The following is a 26,264-nucleotide window of genomic DNA, read 5'->3' on the forward strand; positions in this document are numbered from 1 at the left end:
ATCATAATAATAATAATAATAATAATAATAATAATAATAATAATAATATTAATAATAATAATGATAATAACAATAATAATAATAGTAATATTTATCTATTCATTTTTTTTTAATTACATATTTTTGTTCGATATGTTTTTTATTTTCAATTTTTAAAAAACTTCATTATTTGTTCTCTGTTCTTTGAGTGTTATTATTTTCATAATGACAAATCTATATATGTATATAATAAGAGGTAAGTTTTATTTTGGTCTTAAGGAACTCTCTTTTTAACTTTAAGCAATATTTTACAAATAATTTTGATTGCCAGGTGCTATAACAAAGGGTGATAGAAGAGCAGCGACAGGTGCAGATCTGTCACAGTTTAACTTTGATACTACATATGGTAGGCAGGCACTTAAAACAATGTATGATGCAATAGCCAAGGTAATCTTTTTTAAATAATGCTAGCTTTTTAATTTGGTTGCCATAGTAATCAACATGTTTTTGCTTTTTTAGAATGAATTATGTTCAGGAGTTTCTTTAAAAAGTGTGCTTGCAAGTGTGAACATAGATTGTTCACTTGAAACATTTCACTCAACTATGAAAGTATGTTTTTTTAATTGTAAGAACAAGATAATTTTTCCTAACTTTTTTTTACTAATAAAGTTAATGTTTTATTTTTATTTTTAATGCAACTTTTGATACAATCCATTCATCATAAAAAAAAAAAAAATTCTATATCTATACATTTCAATATGAAAAAATCTATACATTTCAATATGAAAAATCCAAAATTTTGCAAAATTCACCAGACTTGCTTGCTCTTAACGAGACTAATTTAAGTTCTGCTATTCTTTTTTCTGATCTTAGTGTTGATGGGTACTATCCTTTGATTCGCAAAGACTCCAATAGTCACATTCTTGGCTTGGGGGTATACATACGCATCAATTCACCTCTTTGTCATGAAATCAGGTTCGAATCTTTTGACCATTCTTTATGTTCTTCCGCTTAGCACCTCTTCACTCTAAAACTTTTCTCTTTGTTTTTTATTGTTCTCCTTCTTCCCAAGACTGCACTCTTTTAGATATAATTTCTGATCAAACTGACCATGCCCTCTCTTTTTACCCCTCCGTCAATATTGTTGTTATTGGTAACTTTAGTGCTCATCACACTGAATGGCTAGGCTGTAGCGCCACTGACGCTGTCAGCACTAAAGCCTATAACTTCTGCATTTCTCATTCTCTTACTCCGATAGTTAACTTTGTGACTTGTTTTCCTGAAAACCCTAATCATTTACCTTCACTCCTTGATTTATGCCTTGTCTCTGATCCTAGCTTGCGTTCAATTTCTACTTTTTCTCCTTTAGGTGGTTCTGACCATGCAATGACCTCTTTAAATCTTTAATCTCATACTTTCTTTTTGGACTCACCCTATCATGGATAGAGTCAGTCCGAAAAAAAGTATAAGAAGGCGGAGAGGCTAGGGTTATTGCTCTTGACATATCTAAGGCTTTTGACCAAGTTTGGCATGCAGGTCTTCTCCATAAGCTTTTTTTCATATGGAGTATCTGGAAAAGTTTTTGAGATAATCAAATCACTGTTTTCTAATGGCTTTTTAAAAGTTATCCTTGAAGGCCAACACTCTTTATTTCCGGGAACTTCTGGGGTACATCAAGGTTCTATCCTTGGTCCTGTTTTGTTTCTTATCTACATTAATGATCTTCTTGACAACCTTACATTTGAAGTAGCTCTTTTTGCTGATGGCTCAACTTTATATTCCTGTCTTGACAAAAAGTCTTCTCTTTTCAGTTGCATAGAACAGAGCAACCCTTTCACTGAGTCTTCTTCTTTACGTCTTCTTGGATTATTGTATACTACTGACCTTTCATAGAAACCATGCATATAATTGATTGTTAAATTAGCATCTGCCAAGGTTGCTTCTCTTTATTGTGCTCGCCCTTTTCCCTCTACTGATTCCATTCTCTACCTCAACAAATCTCTTTTTTTGTCCCTTTATGGAATATTGTTGTCATATTTGGGCTGGTTCTTCTAATGATGTTCTTTCTCTTCTAGACAAGGTCCAAAAGAGCATTGTAACTGTAGTTGGACTTGCTCTATCTGCGAAGCTTAAGCCTCTTTGCTATTGTCGTAAAGTTCTCTTTCTCTTTTCTATAAATACTATCATGGCTCATTTTCGCTTGACTCGTCATTCAGCCTAGTCTCATTCTTTTACTCTATCTGTCCTTGCATGCTCTCAAAACTTTTATTTGTTTAGCTTTTTTCCCTGCACTTCACACCCTTTGGAACTCTCTTATCTTCATGTTTTCTTGATTCATACCACCTTCAACTTTTTGAGTCTTTTGTCAGCCGTTTCCTTGCTCTATAACTCTATTCTTTTTTTCAAGTAACTTCCAACTTAATAGTTGCTTGCGGCAACTATTAAGTAATCAACTATTAAATATTATTTAAAATATCAACTATTAAGTATTACTCCTTTGGGAGTTGGGAGTGACTCAGAATAAAAGAAAAAACATAACAAAAAAAAAACAACATAATAAATTACAAATTAGATTTATTATTTTCAATTTAGATTCTCTGCTACTGGAATAAGTAATTAGTGCGTACTGTAGTAGTAGTAGTAAGAGTAAGTAAGTGGAGTAATTAGTGTGTAAGTACTGGATTGGTAATTAGTCTTTAGCAAAATATTAAAATATGATCTACATTGCATTTTTATTATTTTAAATGTATACTCAGTTGCTATGAACTGAAAATAAGATACATAAAGTTTTCTGCATAAAGGGCTAGTATCACCTTAAAAAAATGAAAAGGAAAATATTGACCTTTGCACAAGAGTATCGATCAGAAATTTATATCCATCTCTATTTAGGAAACAAAGAAATATCTCTAAAACATAAGTTGCAAGTATTGCCATCAATATCATTGCAAGTATGAGCATCAATATCATCAACAGGAATGTCAAGTTATAATATCAACTTAGTATATTAAATATATATTTTTTCAATTAAAGATTTTTGCATTTATGAATTATTTATCTCCAGATCAATGTCGAAATTTAGAAAATGTTTTTTCAAGAGATCTGTTGAAAACCAATGTAACAAAAAATGTCTGACAATATTATTATATAATATTACTACTAGAACAACTAAGCCATTGTATGTGATATTGCATTACTGATATCTTGTGTGTAAGCTGTTTTACTAACTTACCTATAGTTTATAGAAATTTATGGTTTTACTCACTTACCTATAGGTTTCATTAAGTTTGAGAGTTCAGTTGTATCTTGTAGCATTTGTAACTGTTGATCACTAACTGAGTGGATTTCTCCATCTAATTCATTTCTAAACCAAATGCAGCGTACTTAGACACATTCCAAAAAGAAATAATTTTTAAAAATAAAATTAAATAAAAAGACACCTTTGAATGCTTTATTTTTTATCTTTGGAGGCGTACTATAAATACGCACAAAAAAATTATTAAATGTCTCTCTATTTAAAGGCTATCGTGCTCAATCATACATTATATTTTCAAATTCAAAAAATCAAAGTCAATGCGATATTGTGCAAAATTAAAGTTTTCCAGAAAGAAGTGTATATTTGCATACGCAAAACTTCTTTTAAGGTATATAAGCCATTTAAAATAATTCAACACAAATAAGTATAAAAATGACACTGAATTATCAAAACAAGTATGGAAAATTAAAAAAAATAACTCAACACCTTCAATCAAACAGAATACTACTAAACGTTGTTAGCCATATCAAATCAAATCAAATATATTTCAGAATAAAAGTTCTTACATCAAGGATATTTACAAATAGTAATGAGTACTAATATTAAATAAACACCTGTCAAATTCAATAATAATAAAAATAGTGATGATAACAACAATAAATATGATATGGATATCAATAATAGTAGTAATTATAAAAAGTTATACTATAATAATATAACAATGATAATATAACAACAACAATAATGAATGACAGTAATAAAAATAATTATTATAGCAACAATGCACTAATAATAACAATAATTACTATAATAATAATAACAGTGTTAACAGTTATAATAGTTAAAAGTAATAATAGTAAATAATATAATATAATAAAATAATAGTAAAGTAATAATATTTATAAAAGTATAATGTAAATATATGTATTTATAATGTAAATATTTATATTATAAAGCAATAGTAATGACAACAAAAATTATTATAGAAATTAGAAATATCAAACGTGTTTTATTAATAACAGTAATAATAAACAATACTAAAGACAACAAAGATTGATTATAGAAGTTATAAATATTAACTGTATTTTTAAAATAAAAGTAATAATGAAGCAACTATGGCAACCATATTACTGTTGTGAACCCCAAGATTTACCAAAACATCAAAAAATCTTCAGGAAAGATTCATTAGTAATAAAATTAACTAAAAAGAAAATTACAAAATATTAATTATTAGACTTATATCAATACATTGAATTTTTTTCCATTGATTGAAAAAAACATATGCATAAAATATTTTTTAAAAACTTAGATTTATTATTCAGAAACTTCTAAATATTAGCTATCTTTGTTTATTTGGTCTGATAGTTTATTTAGTTTAATAGTTTATTTGTTTTGATAGTTTATTTGGTTTGATAGTTTATTTGGTTTAATAATGTATTTCATGTTATTTCAAAATGTTTTTCACTTTTTAGTCATGTTTATATGATATGGATGTCGTTGACCAAAATGTAGTTGGTGGTAGTGTATCAGAGAAATATGCAAAAGATATGGGAAAGTTTCTTAATCGAATACTTGGTTTAGAAGTTCAAAAGCAAAATCTTGTAAGTATTAAAAAAAATCTTGTAAGTAATAAACTTGTTTTAAACTTGTATTAAATTGAATTCAACAAACTTTTCTTTTTAAATAATAAAAAAAGGTCACAATGCCAAAAAAAAGGATTATTCTCAATAAGGATAAGGACTGTTTTAGTCTCTTTCAAAATCTGAAGCAAACAAGAAAAGCTAAACAAGAAGTTTACTGAAAATTTGGTATTTGGTTAGATCTTGATTACTTCTGTAAGTTAAGTTATGCATACTACTCTGTCTCTAGGCTACTACTTTGTGCTGCTTTTTTCTAACTTTATTAGGGTTTTACTTAAATTGATAAGATTAGATAAAAAGTGATATAATTAATGTTGATCTGTTATATTTGGTGTTGTTATTATAATAATACAGTGTTTAATTTTTATTGAACTAAATTTTTTTCTCTTTATTTTACATACAAGTCAAACTAAGTTGTTACTAGTGGTAGGGTGTTGCAGTTGTTGATGTTTTGATTGATGTAATAAAAAAAAAGTACAAAATTTTTGTTTTGAAAAATTACTTTTTGACAGTTTGTAAATAAAGTTATGCTTGTTTGGTTTAGTTTTTTATAAGATTTCATAATCCTTTTTACCAAACATCTGTATTTTGATTTCTTAATAGATGTTTTCTTACTTTTGTCAATGCATGGAGACAACAACAGCTGCTGCAAAGCGGGAAGGAAGGTTAAAAATCTGATGTAGTTATTTTCACCTAATATCTGTATTAAAATTTCTTAATGTTTCTTATTTTTGTCCATGCATGGAAATAAAATTAGCTGCTGAAAATAAAACAACTTTAGCTGCCGCAAATGAAACAACAACAGCTGCTGCAAAGGAGAACATATCCTTTTCAGTTTAAAATGAGAAGGATAAATAAAATAATTAATAATTAATTAATAATTAATATTATAATAAATAATTAAAACTAAGATGAAAAAGATACTAAGTTACTTTTTGTAATCATAGATATAATGATGGTGTCACAGATATTTGTGGTAGTTCGATTACCAAACATGGTGATGCTAAAACTATATTTAGTGAAATTCAAATGGGTGCTTCAGTCATACAGTATATAACTTTTTTTTAATTATAATAATATATAAATAATAGATTTGTTTTTAATATATTATTCGGAATTATTAAAAATTGTTACAAAAAAAACAAATATTGTTTAAAGTTATTTTAAAGTTTTAAAAGTATTTAAAACTGTTTGATATTTTTTTATATCATTTAAAATCATTTTGAATAATTTATTTATTCTTTATCTCATAAATTTATATAATAACTCTATTATGTAAACATTTATAGTGCATTTTAAGGATTTCTTGAATGATTGTTTATAGTAAGTTTTTCAAGTAACTTTTTTTTATAGCCATATCCAAAACAACTAATTTGTTTATTTGTACATAAATATTAATATTTAATATAACTTATTGTTTATTTATTATTATTTTAAGAATATCGAGCTGTCTGGCTATCAGAGTTTTGAGATAAATATTTTTTACAAAAATGTTTAAAAAACTTGTTTGGATGTCAGTTTTAAGTCTGAGTAGAGAGCGTTTCCAGAAAACCGGTGTTTAAATAGTTAGTGTTTAAACCAATGTTTAAACTGTGTTTAAATACTCTATAAACGGTGTTTAAAAAATCTTTAAATAAAACCGTGTTTTTTAAATTTCTAGTTATAATCTAATCTCTAGTTGATCTATAATCTATAATATAAGTTGATATATAATAGTTAGATCATATAATCTATAATCAATATCTATAATCTAAATCTAGTTTATCTTGTTTATCTATCTTGATTTTTAACTTTAAGTTTATCTATCTTGATTTATCTAAAAGAATTTAAAATTGAAGAAAAAAAAAGGAAAAAAAAAAAAACTAAAGAAATTGAAAAAAAAAATAAACTTAATGGTCTTGTTGATCTTTATCTTTCAAATTTCTTTTTGGAAGGAGTCTTGGAAGAAGTTTATCATTTACCTAAAAATTCTGAATCTATAGCAAGATATTGTTCTTATTTTTTATTTTATCTTGGTCATTTTTGCAACTCAAATGCTATTGCTCTAAATAACAAAATAAAATATTTTTTTTGTGATTTGCTGTTGATAGCCACACACATTTTCTGTTAGTGAGTCTTATTATGAGTTTAGTTAATTGAATAAGCGAGTTACTTGATATTATTAACCAATATCCAGACCTGATTAACTCGTAGTTGTAATGAATTTTGTTAAATAATTAGAAGTAAATGTTGCAGCATGACATCACAACATGACCAGAAGCTTTTGGGTATTTATAAACCTGGTTAATGGACTAATTTTAATAAGTTTAAAACATAGTTATAAGTATTAGAGAAATAGTAAGTCAATTTAGGTTATTTATTACAGGACAGTTTTACCATAAATATAGTTTTTATGTAGTACAAAAAAATGTCCATGATATATCATTGTAAAACTCATAATACAGCATTTTTTGGTGGTTTTATATGTCCACTTGTTTTACTAGATACTTTGAACTTGATAGAACATTTCTATTGTTCCATCATTGCTTTGCAGTGGATGTGCAGCAAATATACCTGGTTTTACGGGTGCTGTTTTGAATAATTTCAAATTTTTTTATTGTATGCAACATCTTTGATAGAAACAAAATAGTCATTAAATCTAGTCTCATTTTCAATTACTCAGTCTAATTTCCAAATATGTAGCATTTTCACACTTGGTTTAACATAGTTAGATATTAAATTATTAACAAATAAAACATATTCTTTTGAAGAACATGAATCTTGATACCAAAGTGCAGCAGTAAACACAATTTAACTTTAAATAAACATAAAATAAACTTATTTCTTGTGCAATCTGCACTTCATCTTCCCACCAAGTTGAAAATTTTTCAGCAAAATCCACTTGAAGTATGGCGGTGTCTATGAAGTATCTGGGTCACTATGAAATTAGGTCTTACGATCATTATATGACTTTGACTTTTTCTGTTAAATAAAACAATACCAAAGAAATAAAGGTAAAGGTTTTAAAAAAATGCTGTGATCATCAAATCTTCATCTTTTTTTCAACTTTTTTAATATATTTTTTTCTGTCCCCTTTCACAACTTTCTCTGATTGGTACCAGGTACCAGGTAATGCAATTGTTCTTGTCAATATCATTTAAAATTTCATGAAACTTTGCAGCATCTTTGCGTTTTGTACTTATGATGTTATAACAAATTTCATTTGTACTATCACATACATTGCTAATAGGAAATTCAGGTGAATACAATGAAAAATTTAAATGCTTTTTGAAGATAAGGCTTTGAGGATATATTTTGATGCTGTTGACAACAAAACATGTTTCTCTTTATTTATTTAGAGAAAAGCACATGTGATGGACATGCACATGTGATAGGTAAGCCTATGTGGTGGGTATAAACTTGCAAACTTTGATTCTTCAGGGTTATCTTCTTTAAAAAGAGCATGAGCTTCACATTCATAGACAAACGCTTTCGAAAAATTTCTTTTTTTTCCTTTGTTCTCACATTAATGTCTTAATGCTAGCAATGTCTTTTTTTCCTGGTGCTTAATTTAAAATTTAAAATTTTGATAAAAAATAATTTTTATTAAATTTTTTGTACAACTTGTGCTCTCTTTTTTATATGTTGACTTTCTCTTAATTGTTTTTTTTTTTAATAAATTTTTTCTTTCTTAGACATGTATTTGTTACGGTTGATCGTGGGGTATCTTTTGAAATAGCCAAAGAAAAATTTATAAAAAATTCTGATGTGAGCTGTGATTTTTATCGTTCAAAGAGAGAGCAATATGGCAAAAAGTTGTATTTACTAGCAGTACAAAAGGATTTATCACCACATTTATTTATGGTAACCAGGTAATTAATTAATTTATTGATTGTTGATTAAGATCAAAATATTTAAGAATCCTTATGTGTGTGTGTGTGTTTGTGTATGCTTTTTTCATATATATTCTTTGCAGGATTAATTTGACTCTGTCCTAAAATGTTGCACTCTAAGTTTTAAAATGTAAATGATCCTGTAGTGCATGGTACATACTATGGTAACATGCACTACTATTTTTCAAACATGACTGCATTTGTTATGGAGGAAAATGTTTGTCTGTGGAATATGCCTGGCATAGATTTTAGAGTCAAAAGTAAAAGATAAATCCAAGCAAAAGTGGTGAGGCTCAGAGATAAATTTTTTAAATTTTAAACCTACACATTACCTTTATACAATTATAAGCGCATATAACCTTTTATATCATTTGCAAGCTTTTTATTCTTTTTATTAATAAATTGTTTGAACTTTATTTTTATTATAAAAACTTTATCTAGTAATAAGTAAATTATTGGTCAGAATATGTATGCATGTGTGAATGTATTTGGTTAGGATGTCACAAAAATATGCTGGCACTCCCTTGATGTGTTCTATATGATAAAAAACACTGGTTTTAAAAAATTTTGAATAAAAAATATTTTTAGGGATCCCCAAGACCTTTGAACATATAACAAGTTCTTATTATTATCAAAACAAAAAGTTCTTCAAAATGTAAAAAAATTTTAAATGATAATTATATTACAACTGGTTGTGTATTTATTTGCCAATAAGTAAATAATTTACAATTTGAATTTATTTTATCATAATTTGCAATTTTAATTTATAAATAAATGTATGTATTTATGTTTGTATACCTGTATGTATGCAGCATGCATGTATTTATGTATGTATGTATGTATGTATGTATGTATGTATGTATGTATGTATGTATGTATGTATGTATGTATGTATGTATGTATGTATGTATGTATGTGTATGTGTGTGTATGTTATGTATGTATAAGGATTCTGTGTATATCTTTTGCATAACATTTAGGTTTTTCTTTTGACTTTTTTTTCATGTTTTTGCTTAAAAACTAGTTTTTATTTTACAAATATTAAAATAAATGTTTCTTGTTATTTTTTTACTATTCATTTCACTCAAAAAATTGATGTGGTCTCAAAACTATGTTTTTTCAACCAATCATAAACTTGTGATATTTCTTAATTTCAGACTGTTAAAAAGTTGTTAATTCACAGTATTTTTTTTTGGAGCTATAACGTCCTTAAACTGCATTTTTTCACTAATCAAAGCACACTAATCATGCTATTTGACATTGTTTGGCAACATCTTTAGCTTTTGCTTTTATTTCTAATTTGCAATTATATAAACTTTTCTTACATACAAAAGAAAAATTTCATATAAAATTGTCTTTATTATTACCTTTTGTTATTTGCTTTTGGTATTTACTTTTGCGTTTGATTTTTATAGCTTTACAGTTATATAATTTTTTGGAATTTTTTGCTGACCTCAAACACTTTCAGGTCAGTATTGCTGAATGCTGACCCTAATTCCAAGAGTTGCAGGGATGTGATTCTGAGGAGAGCTTTGAAAAAATGTTTTTTTTGCAACTCTAATCACTTTTTAGTTTTCACCTAAAATCTAAGTAGTCGTTTGCTCACAAAATGTATATCAATATTATTCTTTGAATTATATTTATAGTATATATTATATATTCAATGTTTTTTTAATATTATTTTTGTTTCATACTTATTATGTTATGAATTTTTAAAATGTTTTTAAAGGCCTAATACTGGAGTGTCTCCTTTTGAAGAAGATAAAAACGATTTACTTCATAAATATGAAAAAATTCTTCCAGCTGAAGCAGGTAAAACTATAAGAAAAATATTTTAGTTATAAATTTTTACAATTATAATTATCTAAATATCAAATTTAATAAAAGTTATTTTTTCTAGTTAATAGTAAACTGTTTTGATTTGTTGTTGGAAAAAATGTCAAAGAAATTTTCTTCCTAACTTTATATTGTGTTTTCTACCTAATTATATTTTTGTTATGTTTTAGGCTTTTATGTGTTTAGTTATGGTTTTAGACAGAATATTTAAATTAAAATAGGTTTAAATAAAAACTCATTTCTCTATGTAGCATTCTCAAGTTTTAAATATATATATATATATATATATATATATATATATATATATATATATATATATATATATATATATATATATATATATATATATATATATATATATACACACACACACACATGCACACATGTATATACACACACGCACATTCACACATGTATACAAACTTTTTGAAAATTCTTTTTCATTTTCTGAAATTTAGGATATCTTGTGGCAATCAAATATTTTTGCTGATTACCAAGTTAAATTTTTGGCTTTAAAGGTTGTAAATTAGAAAGTTTGAGGAAGGGGTAGGGGTGAAACCTCAGTTGCCCAGCAGCAAGGGGCAACTTGTTTTCTCAAAAGGCAACTTAAATTTTGAAAAAAATGTTTGTAGGTAACCCGGCGGGACAACCAGACAAATTGGCTGTATTTTGAACTATGAAGATTTTGTTTTTGTGAATATTTAAAAGAAACTTTTAAAAAAGCATTTAAAGGGCATTACGTTTAAAAATGTACGTAAATTATACACTACATTTAAAAATGAATACACTATGGTGCATTATATAAAATTTTACTACGCATAAGAAAAAGAAACCAACATGAATTAAATTAGACATACACGTGATTTAAAATGTTTCAAAGTGCAACTATATTGTTTTTATCAAAAAAAATTTAACATTACAGCCACATTTTGAATCACATTTTTTTCTAATTTCAAAACAAGTTTCAAAAGTACATTTTCTTTCATTTCAAAATGCTAATGTAAGTCGCATTTTGAACCATGTGAATGGGTACGTGAATCATTAAAAATGATGAACCTTTTATTTTTCATTAGTAGAATAAGTTATTTAAACTTTGTCAAACAAAATTAACGTAGTAAAAATCATTATTGATACATGTGGAGTTTTTTCTTAAAAAAAAGAGAATAATAAATTAAATTACTTTAAAAACGTGTTTTAAATATTCAACTAATTTAAATGTGATTGAAGATTGAGCGAGAATAATAGCAAATTATTTTTTTATTATATATATGCTAGGGGTGTTCAAGTAATCAAGTAATTTTATTATATATATGCTAGGGGTGTTCAAGTAATCAAGTAATTTTATTATATATATGCTAGGGGTGTTCAAGTAATGGGAAAAAATTACCTAAGTAATTTAAGTTGTTTATTTCAAATTACTTAAGTAACTTAAGTAATTTTAGTTATTTTCCCAACAATGAAATATTACATACATTTTTGTTTCATAGTACTATATAGGTATAACAAATCATAACTTAACTAAATTTGCAAGATAGAATGCTAAAAAAATAATTTTTTATGTTTTTAGCGTTCTATCTTAAAAAGAATAGAAGCACTAAATCATCTATCTGCAACAACTGATAGTGGTGCTAAAATCTTTAAAGTACAGTGCAATTTTTAAAGCATTTTCGGACAGTCATTTAGTCCTTCAATACTTTCCTAATATTCACCTCCCTAAGGCCGAGGGAGCCACTTCAGTCAAGGAGGTTGCAAGGTTTTTTTTTTCATTTTTTGATTGTGTTTACAACCTTTTTTTAACTTTTTAACTCCGAAACACAAACCTTGACAAACAAAGATACTCTGCAGAAAAACTAAGCTGAACGCAGTACTTCCAAGGACTTAGTGGGAACTCCAAACCTCTTGCTTACAAGGCAAGCACTTTTCCACTTCCCACTACTGTGTTTCAGAAAATTCAGCCATTTCATTTTTGGTGCAATCCAAGCATTTAAGTAAGCCTTGTTCTTTATTAAATTGGAATTTTGAGGTAAGAAAAGGTGAAGTTCTTCAGTCTTACTACTTTTTTTTGTAAAGGTTATTTAGTTTCAACATTTTACATTCAACTGTAGATGCTTTATGATCTTAAAGATTGAGAGAAAGACATTAATTTGAAATTTGTTATAACTTAAAAATATCTCCTGCTATTACTTCTTTTTTATTTAGTCTTAAATATAGTCTTTTTTCAGCAAATATGGTATCACAAAACAAAGAAATCATTAAAATTTAAACTAAAAAAAATTATAATACTTTAATTTTAGGTTATATAATTGAAGGTTTACAAATTTTTATAAAATATCAACTTCCTTTTGATTAAATTCGAAAAAAAAAGTTACTTGATTTTATTTAAGTAATAAAAATTTGCTTAAGTAATTGACTCATTTAAACAATTACTTAAGTACTTAAGTTACTTGAAACAGCCCTAATATATGCAGAAATGCAACTTTTCCATTGCATTTCTATGTAAATGCAATTGAAAAATTGTTATATTTAAAGTTCGAATTCAAAAGTTTAGCTCTTTGCAACTAAGTATAAAAAAGATTAATAATGTTTTTTAACTGCTTTTAACATTTGATTATTTGATTTTAACATTTTGTAACAAGTTTTAAGATTTGATCATAATATTTCCTTAAATTGACTATTGTTAAATGATTGATGATTAAATAGAAATTTTGTTTTGTCTGCACTGCTATTAGTTTGTACTGTTGTAAAAAACTAACTGTTGCTAATTATTATGGAAATTGATGGTTATTATATGTTTGTTTTAGAGGAGGGCTGGAATGAGCAATATGAAGCAACTAAATATAATTGTATTCATGGAAAGAATTGCAAATTTAGAGGATCTTGTCAAAGTAATTCATCATTATTTTTTATTTAAAACAAATGTTTAAATTTAAAGTCAAGTAAATCAAAAACATAATATTTATTTATTACTAATATATAAATGTATGTATATGTATATAAATATATATTTATATACATGTAGTATTATATAATGATATAATATAAGTATAATATTATATATGTATAAAACCTACATTAACAGTAATAACTGACAGGTTTTATCGTGCATTAGATAAAGGTGGAGAGGTTAAAGCCATTGCTCTTGACATTTCAAAAGCTTTTGATAAAGTTTGGCATGCTGGTCTTCTCCATAAGCTTTCTTCTTATGGTGTATCCGGCAACATCTTTAAGATCATTGAATCCTTCCTTTCCAATCGTAGCATAAAAGTTGTCCTCGATGGACAACACTCTTCTTCTTATTCTGTAACTTCAGGGGTTTCTCAAGGTTCTATCCTTGGCCCAATACTCTTTTTAATTTACATTAACGATCTTCCAGATATTCTCTCATCTAAGGTGGCATTGTTTGCTGATGACACTACCATTTATTCTTGTCGTGATAAAAAACCAACACCCTCTGATCTGCTTGGAGGGGGCATTTGAGCTTGAAAAGGATCTTACTTCTGCTACAGCATGGGGCTCTCAGTGGCTGGTGAACTTTAATTCAGATAAAACTCAATTTTTTTCAGCCAATCGTTATCGCAATAATTTAGATCTTCCTATATTTATGAACGGTGATGTACTCGATGAGTCACCTACTCTTCATCTTCTAGGATTAACTCTTACTTCCAATCTTTCTTGGAAACCATATATCAAATCAGTTGCAAAATTAGCATCTGCTAAGGTTGCATCTCTTTATCGAGCTCGTCACTTTCTTACTTCGGATTCTATTCTCTATCTCTATAAATCTCAAATCCAGCCTTGTATGGAATATTGTTGCCATATCTGGGGCGGATCTTCTAGTGATGCCCTTTCTCTTTTAGACAAGGTGCAAAAAGGCGTTGTAAACATAGTTGGACCTGCTCTTGCAGCCAACCTCCAACCATTATCACATTGTCGTAATGTTGCTTCTCTTTCTCTTTTCTACAAATACTATAATGGGCATTGCTCTAAAGAGCTAGTGTCTCTTGTGCCATCTACTAAAATTCGTTCTCGTGTTACTCTTCATTCAATTAAGTGTCATCCTTTTTCTGTGACTGTTCCTAAGTGCTTCAAAAATGCTTATTCGTCTAGTTTTTTTACCTCGAACATCAGCTCTTTGGAATTTGCTTCCTTCATCTTGCTTTCCTGACTCATATAATTTGCAATCTTTTAAGTCGTCTGTCAATTGTTATCTTGCTCTACAATCTTCATCTTTTCTCTTTCAGTAACTTCCAACTTTAATTAGTGGCTGCTTGAAGCCTTGTTGGAAGCGAAGATGTTTAAAAAAAACAAAAACAAAAAAACATAGTGTTTTTTGCATTAAGTAATTAATACTATTTATTGTTATTTATTGTATATTAATTAATACTAAGTTATTATTAATATTTTATCAATCAAAAACACTAAATCCAAGATTTATATATTTAATATTTAACATCTATCTTCATCTCTCTATATATAATGCTCATCACTACTCTAAAACTTACTCTACTACTACTACTACTACTAATAATAATAATAATAATAATAATAATAATAATAATAATAATAATAATAATAATAATAATAATACTACTACTACTACTACTACTACTAATAATAATAATAATAATAATAATAATAATAATAATAATAATAATAATAATAATAATAATAGTAATAATAATAATACTACTACTACTACTACTACTACTACTACTACTACTACTACTACTACTACTACTACTATTACTACTACTACTACTACTAATAATACTACTACCGTTACTACTAGTGTTACTACAACAACAACAAGTACTACTACTACTGCTACTACTACTGCTGCTGCTTCTACTACTGCTACTACCATATAGTATAAATATATATGGTTTTTCAAACATGTTTGCTATTTATTGATATGCTTACATACAATAATACAATATCCATATTTATATAAATTTTAGTACTTATATGGTGCAGTATTTACCAAGAAGTTGATTATAAGATGGTGACTCTAACAAGATAAGAAAAGAAGCCATGATTTTAGACATAAAATTATAATCTTAGATTAGGAATAGTGAGTGTATTGGACAAGTTTCATAAGAGAATATTAAAATGGTATGTTAAGCAATAATGATGCAGATGATTTGGGTACTAGCATGTAAAGAGGTAGCAGCATGTAGAGAGGTAGCAGCTTTAGGAGAAAAAACGGCAGAAGTAAAAAAAATTTGGAGAGAGTGTGTTACATATGTATGAATATTCTTGTTTTAGTTTTTTTACATTCAACACGCAGTGCTATATGTAAAAAACTAAAACAGATGCATACATGTTCTGTAGGCCTGTTGCAAACAAAATTATGGAGGTAAACTAACTCACCCAACTGACTCTGCCAATCAAAAGCATTTTGGGACCTTTACACTTTTTTGTTTACATGTTTATTGAGAAAATTAATTTTTCTTTGACTACATTAGCAATTGCTTTAAAAACTACAGCAAATATCGCAGATGAAGTAAAAACCATACCAGAAACATTTTTAATGTTTTTGGTAGCCTTAGCCTAAAGTCCTAAAAAACTATATCAGAAAATAGATGTTTATATAGATTACATAGTATTAGCATATCTAAAAGCAAAGCCGATTTACTTGATAGAGAAGTTCCTGCTGGTCAACACTTTTGTACTTTATATAGAACTGATTTTAAAAGCTATTGAAAAAAGTCTTAAAATCAAATTGAAAATGAAATAAATACAATTAACCTTTTTAAGGTGTTTTTTTAGATATATCTATTAACAAAAATACTAAAACATTATCTTTTACTTTTCTCTCAAGGCTACTAAACTTGTTTGGTCTGAGTTTTATTTAAAAATCATGCAATTTTAATAAAGAATTTAAGAACTTTATGCAATGTTAAAACAAAGATATTTTTCTTTTTGAATTTAAAGGTGTTCAATTTAAATGTTATTCAAAATCTTTGTTTATCTTTTCCTTTCACTGGAATGACTTCAAAGATATTTTAGACCAACATGAATATGTTTTTAGAGTTTTTAGACTAACATGAATATGAATATCACAAATAAACTTAGGCTTACTTAGGTGCTAGGAGTTTTGATTACATAATAGTTACTTTAGTCATGGTAGCAGCTTTTGAAATTATAGTCTTTTTGTAATTGTTCTGTAAAACATTAGGTAAAGTTATGCATTCTGAACAATGAAGATATTCTTTAACAAGTGCATGCAGGCTAATCTAATGATGTCATTAACGAATGTTTTTTTGAATTGAAAGAACTAACTGTTCAAAAAATGTAAAAATATCTCTTCATCATTCTTATGATAAATCATATTTGTAAATAAAGTTTTTATTTTTTATTTTTGTAAATAAAGTTGGCAAAATTAAGCATTAGTTCTTCAACATCGAAGAGAAAATTATTATTTGGAGAAAGAAACAATGATGCAATAAATTGTGTCAATGGTGATAACAATTTTAATTTACTTTGATTTTTTGTGCTATTCTTTACTATACATAATTATATATTTATTAATAAAATAAATAAAAATTGTACCGCGGGTTCTACTTTTCTTATATTTAATATTAATTATATTAATTTATTAATCTTTTAATAATTTAATAATAAAAATTTCATTTGATTTAGTATTTTGTCAAAATAATTAATTTTATTAATATTAAGTATTCAAAATAAAAATAAGAAAATTATGTAATTCTAAATCAGCATAAATAATGACCGAAAAAAAAGGGGTTAAGCTACAAAAAAAAATCTTAAAAAAGGTAATTTTTTACCCCCTGTTTTATTGTTTTTATTATTTTACTTTAGTTGTTTAATTTTTTTACTCTTTTTTTAATTTTTGAAATGTTGAAAAAAAAAAGGTTGTATAAGTCAGTAAAACATGAAGATGGAAGAGTGCGATGAAAAAAAGTATAAGAATAATAATTATCATTTATCTAATTTCTTCTTCTGCAGTCTATTTCTCTTTATGTAGTAAAAATAGTCTCCATATATATATATATATATATATATATATATATATATATATATATATATATATATATATATATATATATATATATATATATATATATATATATATATATATATATATATATATATATATATATATATATTTATATATATGTATATATAAATATATATATATATAATTTATGTAAATTATGTTACTATATTTTACAAATAGAGTGCTCAATGTTCTTAAAGAACAGAGCAATAATAAATAAGTAAAAAAAACTTATCTAACTTTTATCTTCTACTTTAAAGGTCACCATTGCTGGATCATCAGGAAGAAACTCTTCCTGATGATCCAGCAGTGTTTTTTACTAATTTAAATATATATATATACATTTGTGTGTATATATATGTGTGTATATATATATATAAATATATATATATATATATATATATATATATATATATATATATATATATATATATATATATATATATATATATATATATATATATATATATATATATATACAGTATCGGACAAAACGAGTTCAACCAAATAATGCTAATTTAGTTTCTTTATATAAAAGTGCTGCATTTTTTCAATTTAGAGAAATAACTATGTAACTGTTTAGAGACAAAGTTCTTTAAGTTTTATTCATCACAAAGTTCATTATTTGTACACGAAAATTAATAAATTAATCAAAAGTATTAAAAAAAGTTGATTTCCTTCTGGACAAAACAAGTGCAACTCGACAAAATGTTGACCGAACTGTATTTTGCTATCAATATTTCGTGGCAAAATCCTTTGTTGTTGATCACAGCCTTGCATCTTCAAGGCATAGATTCGATCAGGTGATCAATGAAACTTTGTGGAATCGCTGCCCAGGTCTTTTGGATTTGTTCAAACAGTTGATCCTTATTACGAACACCTTTACAATTAATTCTGCGGTTGACGATCTCCCACAGGTTCTCGATAGGGTTGAGATCCGGAGATTGAGGCGGCCAATCCATCACCGATAGGTGGTTGTCTTGAAACCACTGCTTGACTACTTTTGCAGTGTGTTTCGGATCGTTGTCTTGCTGAAAAACCCATTTTATTGGCATATTCCATTCAGCATGAGGTAACATAACATCTTTCAGGATATTTTTATACATGAAACGGTCCATTATTCCATCGTTTCGATGTATTGGACCTAAACCGTTAGCAGAAAAACACCTCCAGACCATTACATTGCCTCTGCCATGCTTCCCGGTCTTATGGCAGTAATGTAAATCGAGGCGTTTCACGGCCGGTCGACGTACACGGCAAATGCCATCGCTCCCAATGATGTTGAACTTCGATTCATCACTGAACAGGACAGTTCGCCATTTCTGCACATTCCAGTCAATACGAGATGTAGCAAACAAGAGTGTTTTCTTCTGGTTTTTCAGTGAAATCAGTGGTTTCTTTGTAGGGCGTCAAGAAAACAATCCGGCTTCAACAGCACGTCGTCTGATTGTTCGGTCCGATACAGGCAGCTCTAATTGCTTTTGTATCTCGACTGATGATATCCAGGGATCCTTGTTGACGGATCTGACAATCATAGAATCCTCTCTAGAAGTGGTGGAACGCGGTCTTCCACCTTTGTTATCTGCTGCCAACTTTCCCGTAGAACGATATTTGGAACATAGTCTTGATACGGTCCATTTTTTCACGCGATATTTATCACAAACACTTTTTTGTGACATTCCACTTACGTAATCGCCAATAATTTTCTTTCTTAGTTTCAATCCAAGACTGTCGGGAACCATTTTTGCACTTGAAGTCATAAAAATAATAAAAATAAATAATCACGCTTCACAAGGCTTACCGTGTTACATTTACCTTGTGATGATACAATAATGCTCTGTGGAACACAACGTCTTGGTTGGATGCGGACTGTATTGATGTAATGAAACACTTGTTGTATTTCACTTCTTGTATTGATGTTCTTCGATAAAACACTTTGATAAATCTCACTTCGATAAACTGTCTTAATAATACTGACTGATTGACTTCCATATACTGACTGAATTACATGTCGATTTACATGTCTCTTATATAGTAAAATAAACCTGTGTGAATCTGTTCTGGAAGATTCTAGATGCTTCTTTTCGATGCTTCTGGAAGCTTCTGCATGCTTCTGGAAACTTCTGGATACTTCCTTTAATTATTAAAAAACTTCATTGACGTTGACACGGACCAGACTTAAGAAAATGAAACAAACCAAAAAAGTTGCACTTGTTTTGTCCGCTGCAAAATGGCACTTGTCAACGAAATTCTGCCTGTGTGCTGTCACCTGTCAGCTGATTGCTCATGTCATGGCATGCTATGACTCCAGACTCCTGAACTGTTTGCTGTGGTAGTATAGTTCGTTTCGTTTTTAAGATTGTAAAATTAGGAACACTTTTTAGCATTGTTTGATGTTGGTTGCAAATGTTTTGTCTAATGCTGTATATATATATATATATATATATATATATTTATATATATATATATTTATATATATATATTTATATATATATATATATATATATTTATATATATATATATATATATATATATATATATATATATATATATATATATATATATGTTAATCAGTTGGTACACGGATAATAGAAATAAATCTTCTCACCGGATGCATATTGACTATTTTACCTGCATTAGAGGCAGTTATAGTAAAGTTTGGACAATCACATGGAATATCGTAAGATTTTATATCATTTTATTAATTGTTTCCTGCATCATTTTAAATTAAATAGTTTTAAAATGGCCCATATAATCATTGCAAGTTTTACTTTTTTTTGTCCGTTTTTTAAAGGAAATTAAGTGTAAAACTTTTTATTACTAACTTTTCTGTTTATTGTATTCAAAAAAGTACAAATTTTTTTATAAATGATTGTCTAGTTTATAATATTAAAAAAGTTTCAAAATCAAATGGTTTTTATAAGTGATAGTTATCTGGAACTCAAAAAAACTCAACAGTTAAAATGGTTAAAATCTTGAACAATATGTTTAATTATCTTTATTCTTTTTTAAAATATATATTATAAAAAAGAATATTTATATATATATATATATATATATATATATATATATATATATTATTGTCATATATATAATATATATATATTATTGTCAGATCAGGTTATCCTGCTACTGGTAACATGTAACCCGGTACAATCTGCTTCATGTCCTGCTGCCTTGTAGGATACGCCTTTTTAGGCTAAGGCTAGGAGATGCCAACTCCGATTTAAAACACCCCCTGCCTTGGGGCTCTTGGTTGAGTAAAGGCTAGAGATGGTGTCTCAATAAAAATACTCATCTTGGGCAGATGTTAAATGCACCCAGCTACTGTCTTGTAGAAGGCCTCCTAGGCAAAGACTTAAGGGGTAAACAGATTCTATCTGTTGACCAGCCTCGCACCCCTTCTTCATCTATTAGGCTGGCGCAGATGTATTTTTAATACATTGTTTCCAGTTTAGGATGTTGAATGCTGGATCTTCTTGACTCAATGCATGGGTTTGCTTGTGTTACTGTTTTTATGACTAAGCAACTCATTCTATTATCTCCTTATGAGGGTACAGCTCTAAAACTCAGTTTTATGGTTCTGAGGCCGGCTGGTAGTCAAGTTTCCCGAACTCTGTGGTAGCTCTCAGAGAGGCTGATTCCATCAACAGCTGAAAAATATCAAAGTACTAACAGTGCCATGTTGCGCATGGATGGTGTCCCTGTTTGTACTTTTGGTGTGCATTGCGGAGGCCACATTTGGAGCCCTTTGTTACGGCTTAGGGTTTATTAGTAGTAATGAGGCAATTGCTTGGGCTATTAAACGGTGTTCTGAGTACTATCTATGCTTTGAGTCAAGTTCTTCAATCTAATTTAAAAATGAATAAAGTACCAAAAACTATAAAACACAAAAAACCATCATCATCACCAAGTCCTCTAAACCTATCATTCACTAATATTCGTGGTCTTCGAAGTAACTTTTCTTCTGTTGAGTCTTATCTCTTGCAAAGTTCACCAGACCTACTTGCTCTTTGTGAGACTAATTTAAGTTCAGCTGTCTCATCTTGTGATCTTAGTGTTGATGGTTATCTTCCTCTGATTCGTAAAGACTCCAATAGTCACATGCTTGGCCTGGGCATTTACATTCGTAAGAATTCACCTGTTTGTCGTGAAACTAGGTTTGAATCCACAGACTATTCTTTCATGTGCTTTCGTTTAGCACCACTTCACTCTATTGCCTTTCTCTTTGTTCTATATCGCTCTCCTTCATCTCAAGACTGCACTCTTTTTGATGTTATTTCTGATCATATTGACCAAGCCCTCTCTCTTTATCCATCAGCTAATATAGTTGTTGTCGGTGACTTTAATGCTCACCACTCTGAATGGCTTGGCTCTAGTGTCAGTGACTCTGCAGGCATTAAAGCCCACAACATTTGCCTTTCTCAATCCCTAACTCAAATAGTCAACTTTCCAACTCGCTTTCCTGACAACCCTAATCATTTACCTTCTCTACTCGACTTATGTCTTGTTTCTGATCCTAGTCAGTGCTCAGTTTCTCCGCATTCACCCTTAGGTTCTTCTGATCACAGTTTGATCTCTCTAAAACTAATATCTCATTCTTCTTCATCGCCTGAATCCCCCTATTACCGAACCTCTTTCAACTACAGTAAAGCTGACTGGGATTCTTTCCGTGACTTTCTTCGTGATGGCCCTTGGGTAGAAATCTTTCAACTTCCTGTCGACAAATGTGCTTCTTACATAACTTCGTGGATTCAGGCTGGCATGGAATCTTTTATTCCCTCTCGACGATTCCAGGTCAAGCCTCACTCTCCTCCATGGTTTTCTTCACACTGTGCTGCTGCGATTGCCAATCGAAACCGTTACTTCCATATTTATCAGCAAAACAATTCTCCAGAAAACAGACGTCTGTTTATTACTGCTAGAAACAACTGTAAAAAGGTTTTGTCTAACGCCAAAACCCGCTATTCTCAGGTCATGAAATCTCGTATCTCATCTCAAAAATTAGGCTCTCGTGACTTCTGGAGAATCTTTAATAATATCAATAATAAGGGCAAATCTATAATTCCACCTCTCTTGTATGGTTCAGACTTTGTCACCTCACCTAAAGACAAAGCCGAACTGTTTGCTAAAAACTTTTCATCAATATCATCTCTTGATTCCACTAATTGCGTTCTACCTGATATTGCCAACAAACAGGTTGATCCATTGTTTGACATTCATATCACTCCAGCATCTGTATCTAAAGTGATTACCTGCCTAGACTCTTCTACAGCTTGTGGCCCAGACAACATACCTGTTATTGTCTTGCAGAAGTGTTCTCCGGAGCTGTCGTCTATACTCTCAAAACTATTCAACAAGTGCTTATCAGAGTCTTGTTTTCCAGCCTGCTGGAAAGCCGCATCTGTTATCCCTATCTTCAAAAATTCTGGAGAGCGATCTGATTCGTCTAACTACCGTCCCATAAGTCTTCTTCCTATCATAAGCAAGGTTTTTGAATCTTTAATTAACAAACACTTAATTTCTCATCTTGAATCTAATAACTTACTTTCTGACCATCAATATGGGTTTCGATCTTCTCGTTCTACAGCTGATTTGCTAACAGTAATAACTGACAGGTTTTATCGTGCATTAGATGAAGGTGGAGAGGTTAAGGCCATTGCTCTTGACATTTCAAAAGCGTTTGATAAAGTTTGGCATGCTGGTCTTCTCCATAAGCTTTCTTCTTATGGTGTATCCGGCAACATCTTTAAGATCATTGAATCCTTCCTTTTCAACCGTAGCATAAAAGTTGTCCTCGATGGACAACACTCTTCTTCTTATTCTGTATCTTCAGGGGTTCCTCAAGGTTCTATCCTTGGCCCTATACTCTTTTTAATTTACATTAACGATCTTCCAGATATTCTCACATCTAAGGTGGCATTGTTTGCTGATGATACTACCATTTATTCTTGTCGTGATAAGAAACCAACACCCTCTGATTGCTTGGAGGGGGCATTTGAACTTGAAAAGGATCTCACTTCTGCTACAGCATGGGGCTCACAGTGGCTGGTGAACTTTAATTCAGATAAAACTCAATTTTTTTCAGCCAATCGTTATCGCAATAATTTAGATCTTCCTATATTTATGAACGGTGATGAACTCGATGAGTCACCTACTCTTCATCTTCTAGGATTAACTCTTACTTCCAATCTTTCTTGGAAACCATATATCAAATCAGTTGCAAAATTAGCATCTGCTAAGGTTGCATCTCTTTATCGAGCTCGCCACTTTCTTACTCTGGATTCTATTCTCTATCTCTATAAATCTCAAATCCGGCCTTGTATGGAATACTGTTGCCATATCTGGGGCGGATCTTCTAATGATGCCCTTTCTCTTTTAGACAAGGTGCAAAAACGCATTGTAAACATAGTTGGACCTGCTCTTGCAGCCAACCTTCAACCATTATCACATCGTCGTAATGTTGCTTCTCTTTCTCTTTTCTACAAATACTATAATGGGCAGTGCTCTAAAGAGCTAGCGTCTCTTGTGCCATCTACTAAAATTCATTCTCGTGTTACTCGTCATTCAATTAAGTGTCATCCTTTTTCTGTGACTGCTCCTAAGTGCTCCAAAAACGCTTATTCTTCTAGTTTTTTTCCTCGAACATCAGTTCTTTGGAATTCGCTTCCTTCATCTTGCTTTCCTGATTCGTATAATTTGCAATCTTTTAAATCGTCCGTCAATTGTTATCTTGCTCTACAATCTTCATCTTTTCTCTTACAGTAACTTCCAACTTTAATTAGTGGCTGCTTGCAGCCTTGTTGGAAGCGAAGATGTTTAAAAAAAAAAAAAAAAAAAAAAAAAAAAAAAAAATATATATATATATATATATTATATGTTATATTATTATATATATATATATATATATATATTATATGTTATATTATTATATATATATATATATATATATATATATATATATATATATATATATATATATATATAATTATATATTATAATATAATATCTTTATTCTTTTTTTTTTTTGGGGGGGGGGGGGGGATTTATTCAGCCATATATAAATCAGACAGGAGACTGAGGATTTTAGTTTGGGCAGATTTTTTTTAGATTAAAACTAAAGTCTTTGTCAAGCGTTTACTTTTATTCGTATTTATTTAATCGGTAGATAAATTGTTAAAACTAGCAAAGAACATGCTTATAAGAATTTAATTAAGCTCATGAGAATAATAAAATCTCAAAAATTTATTAGACATTAGCAAATGGTAAGGTTTAAAGCAATATTTCACGTATTTTTTTTGTTTCTAGGCTCTATTCCCTTAAATTAAAATCTAAAAATTGTAGAGACTATTTGTGTGTCACTTTATAAATGGCCTCAAGTGCCTGTGATTTTAATGCCCTACTGATTATATTATGCAATTTATTTTGTCAAATTCACTTTAACTATGGTAGATTTATAGAGTAGTCGACTTAAATTTCTTGGGTTAATAAAATTATTTTCTTGGGCCACAAAGCCTTAGTTTTTTGTTTTTAGAATCGATGTATACAAGAATACAATAATATTTCATTGAGTATATATTCATGTCTTTATTTTTTTTACTTGGCTTTTTTAAATACTTTATTAAAAAAAAAAGCTTTAAACTTTTTAAACATTTTTTAAATAAATCACATTAATTTAAAAATCAGTTTTATATTATTTTTCCATTAAAAATACATTTTTTAAAATTTTTATTTAGCAGGGAGAATCGTGTCATGCGCGTTGTTCGAGTGAAGTTAGATAGTGGCGAACGGTTGGTTGGTTTGAGATACCCTGATTTTCTTATTCCCGAAGTTGAAAGATATTTAAAAGACCAAAAATTGCTCCAGCATGAAAAAACGGTTTGTGATTTAAATTTTTAAATTATTAATAAGTGTTTGAATTTAACGTTTTTACAATACTGTCTAATTAGGTTCCTCGATTTTTTGTTGAAAGCGAAACTCCATTAAATTTAAAAGCAAGGTCAAAAGCCTTGGAAACCCCGACTAGTATTAAAATGTTCTTCAAAAAAGTACCTATTGTCGAAACGTGCTCCAATGTTTGTGGAGATAAAAAAGAGAAGCAAACATCAAAGGTCAAAACTCGCACGCACGATAATTTTCAGGTTAACAGCGCGTTAAAAAATCGCGAAGAAAAGGTTATTTCAGTTAATCATAAAAGAAAACAGTCAAGTATTCTAAACTTATTTAGTCCTCAGAGTACGAAAAAAAAATTGAAAAAAGAAACAATATGTCCAATATGCTTTATAAACTTCGAAAGTCATACCATTCAAGACATTAACGAGCATATAGATAATTGTTTAATTAAGTGATTTTATTTTTATTTTTGTCATTTCGTTTTTATCGATTTTTTTATTTGTAAATTTTATTTTTATAATGTAAAGTCATGTCATTTTTAATTTGGCCGAAGTTTTTTTATTAACGGTTTAGTTTTACAGTATATCAAAATTTACTGGGTAACTTATCCCAACTCTTACCGTGTTCTTCACGTTCGCGAATTGAAAAATTTTTTTCATTACAAAACGGCATACCCAAGCTCTCAGTTCATGTATGTACACCCGCAACGCCTACAGCTAAATAAATCAGTTGATGAATAGGCGCTACAATACGCTTAATGCAAATCTCTAT

The 26,264-nt window shown here is 28.8% G+C and overlaps 1 protein-coding gene across 1 annotated transcript in view; it reads left to right on the forward strand.

Annotated features, from left to right (window-relative positions):
* Window positions 1-26,035, forward strand: part of LOC100210324 (uncharacterized) — a 76,300-nt gene extending 50,265 nt beyond the window's left edge. Inside the window, exons 23-33 of the mRNA XM_065787737.1 lie at window positions 311-426; window positions 499-588; window positions 4,705-4,833; window positions 5,476-5,537; window positions 5,820-5,921; window positions 8,547-8,723; window positions 10,473-10,555; window positions 13,381-13,464; window positions 20,175-20,280; window positions 25,337-25,478; window positions 25,550-26,035. Coding sequence (XP_065643809.1) covers window positions 311-426; window positions 499-588; window positions 4,705-4,833; window positions 5,476-5,537; window positions 5,820-5,921; window positions 8,547-8,723; window positions 10,473-10,555; window positions 13,381-13,464; window positions 20,175-20,280; window positions 25,337-25,478; window positions 25,550-25,948 — 1,490 coding nt within the window. The 3' untranslated portion in view covers window positions 25,949-26,035. The remainder of the gene's footprint in view (window positions 1-310; window positions 427-498; window positions 589-4,704; window positions 4,834-5,475; window positions 5,538-5,819; window positions 5,922-8,546; window positions 8,724-10,472; window positions 10,556-13,380; window positions 13,465-20,174; window positions 20,281-25,336; window positions 25,479-25,549) is intronic.
* Window positions 26,036-26,264: the final 229 nt, after the last annotated feature.

Source organism: Hydra vulgaris, chromosome 01 (assembly GCF_038396675.1).
Source record: "Hydra vulgaris chromosome 01, alternate assembly HydraT2T_AEP".
NCBI classification, from domain to species: Eukaryota; Metazoa; Cnidaria; class Hydrozoa; order Anthoathecata; family Hydridae; genus Hydra; species Hydra vulgaris.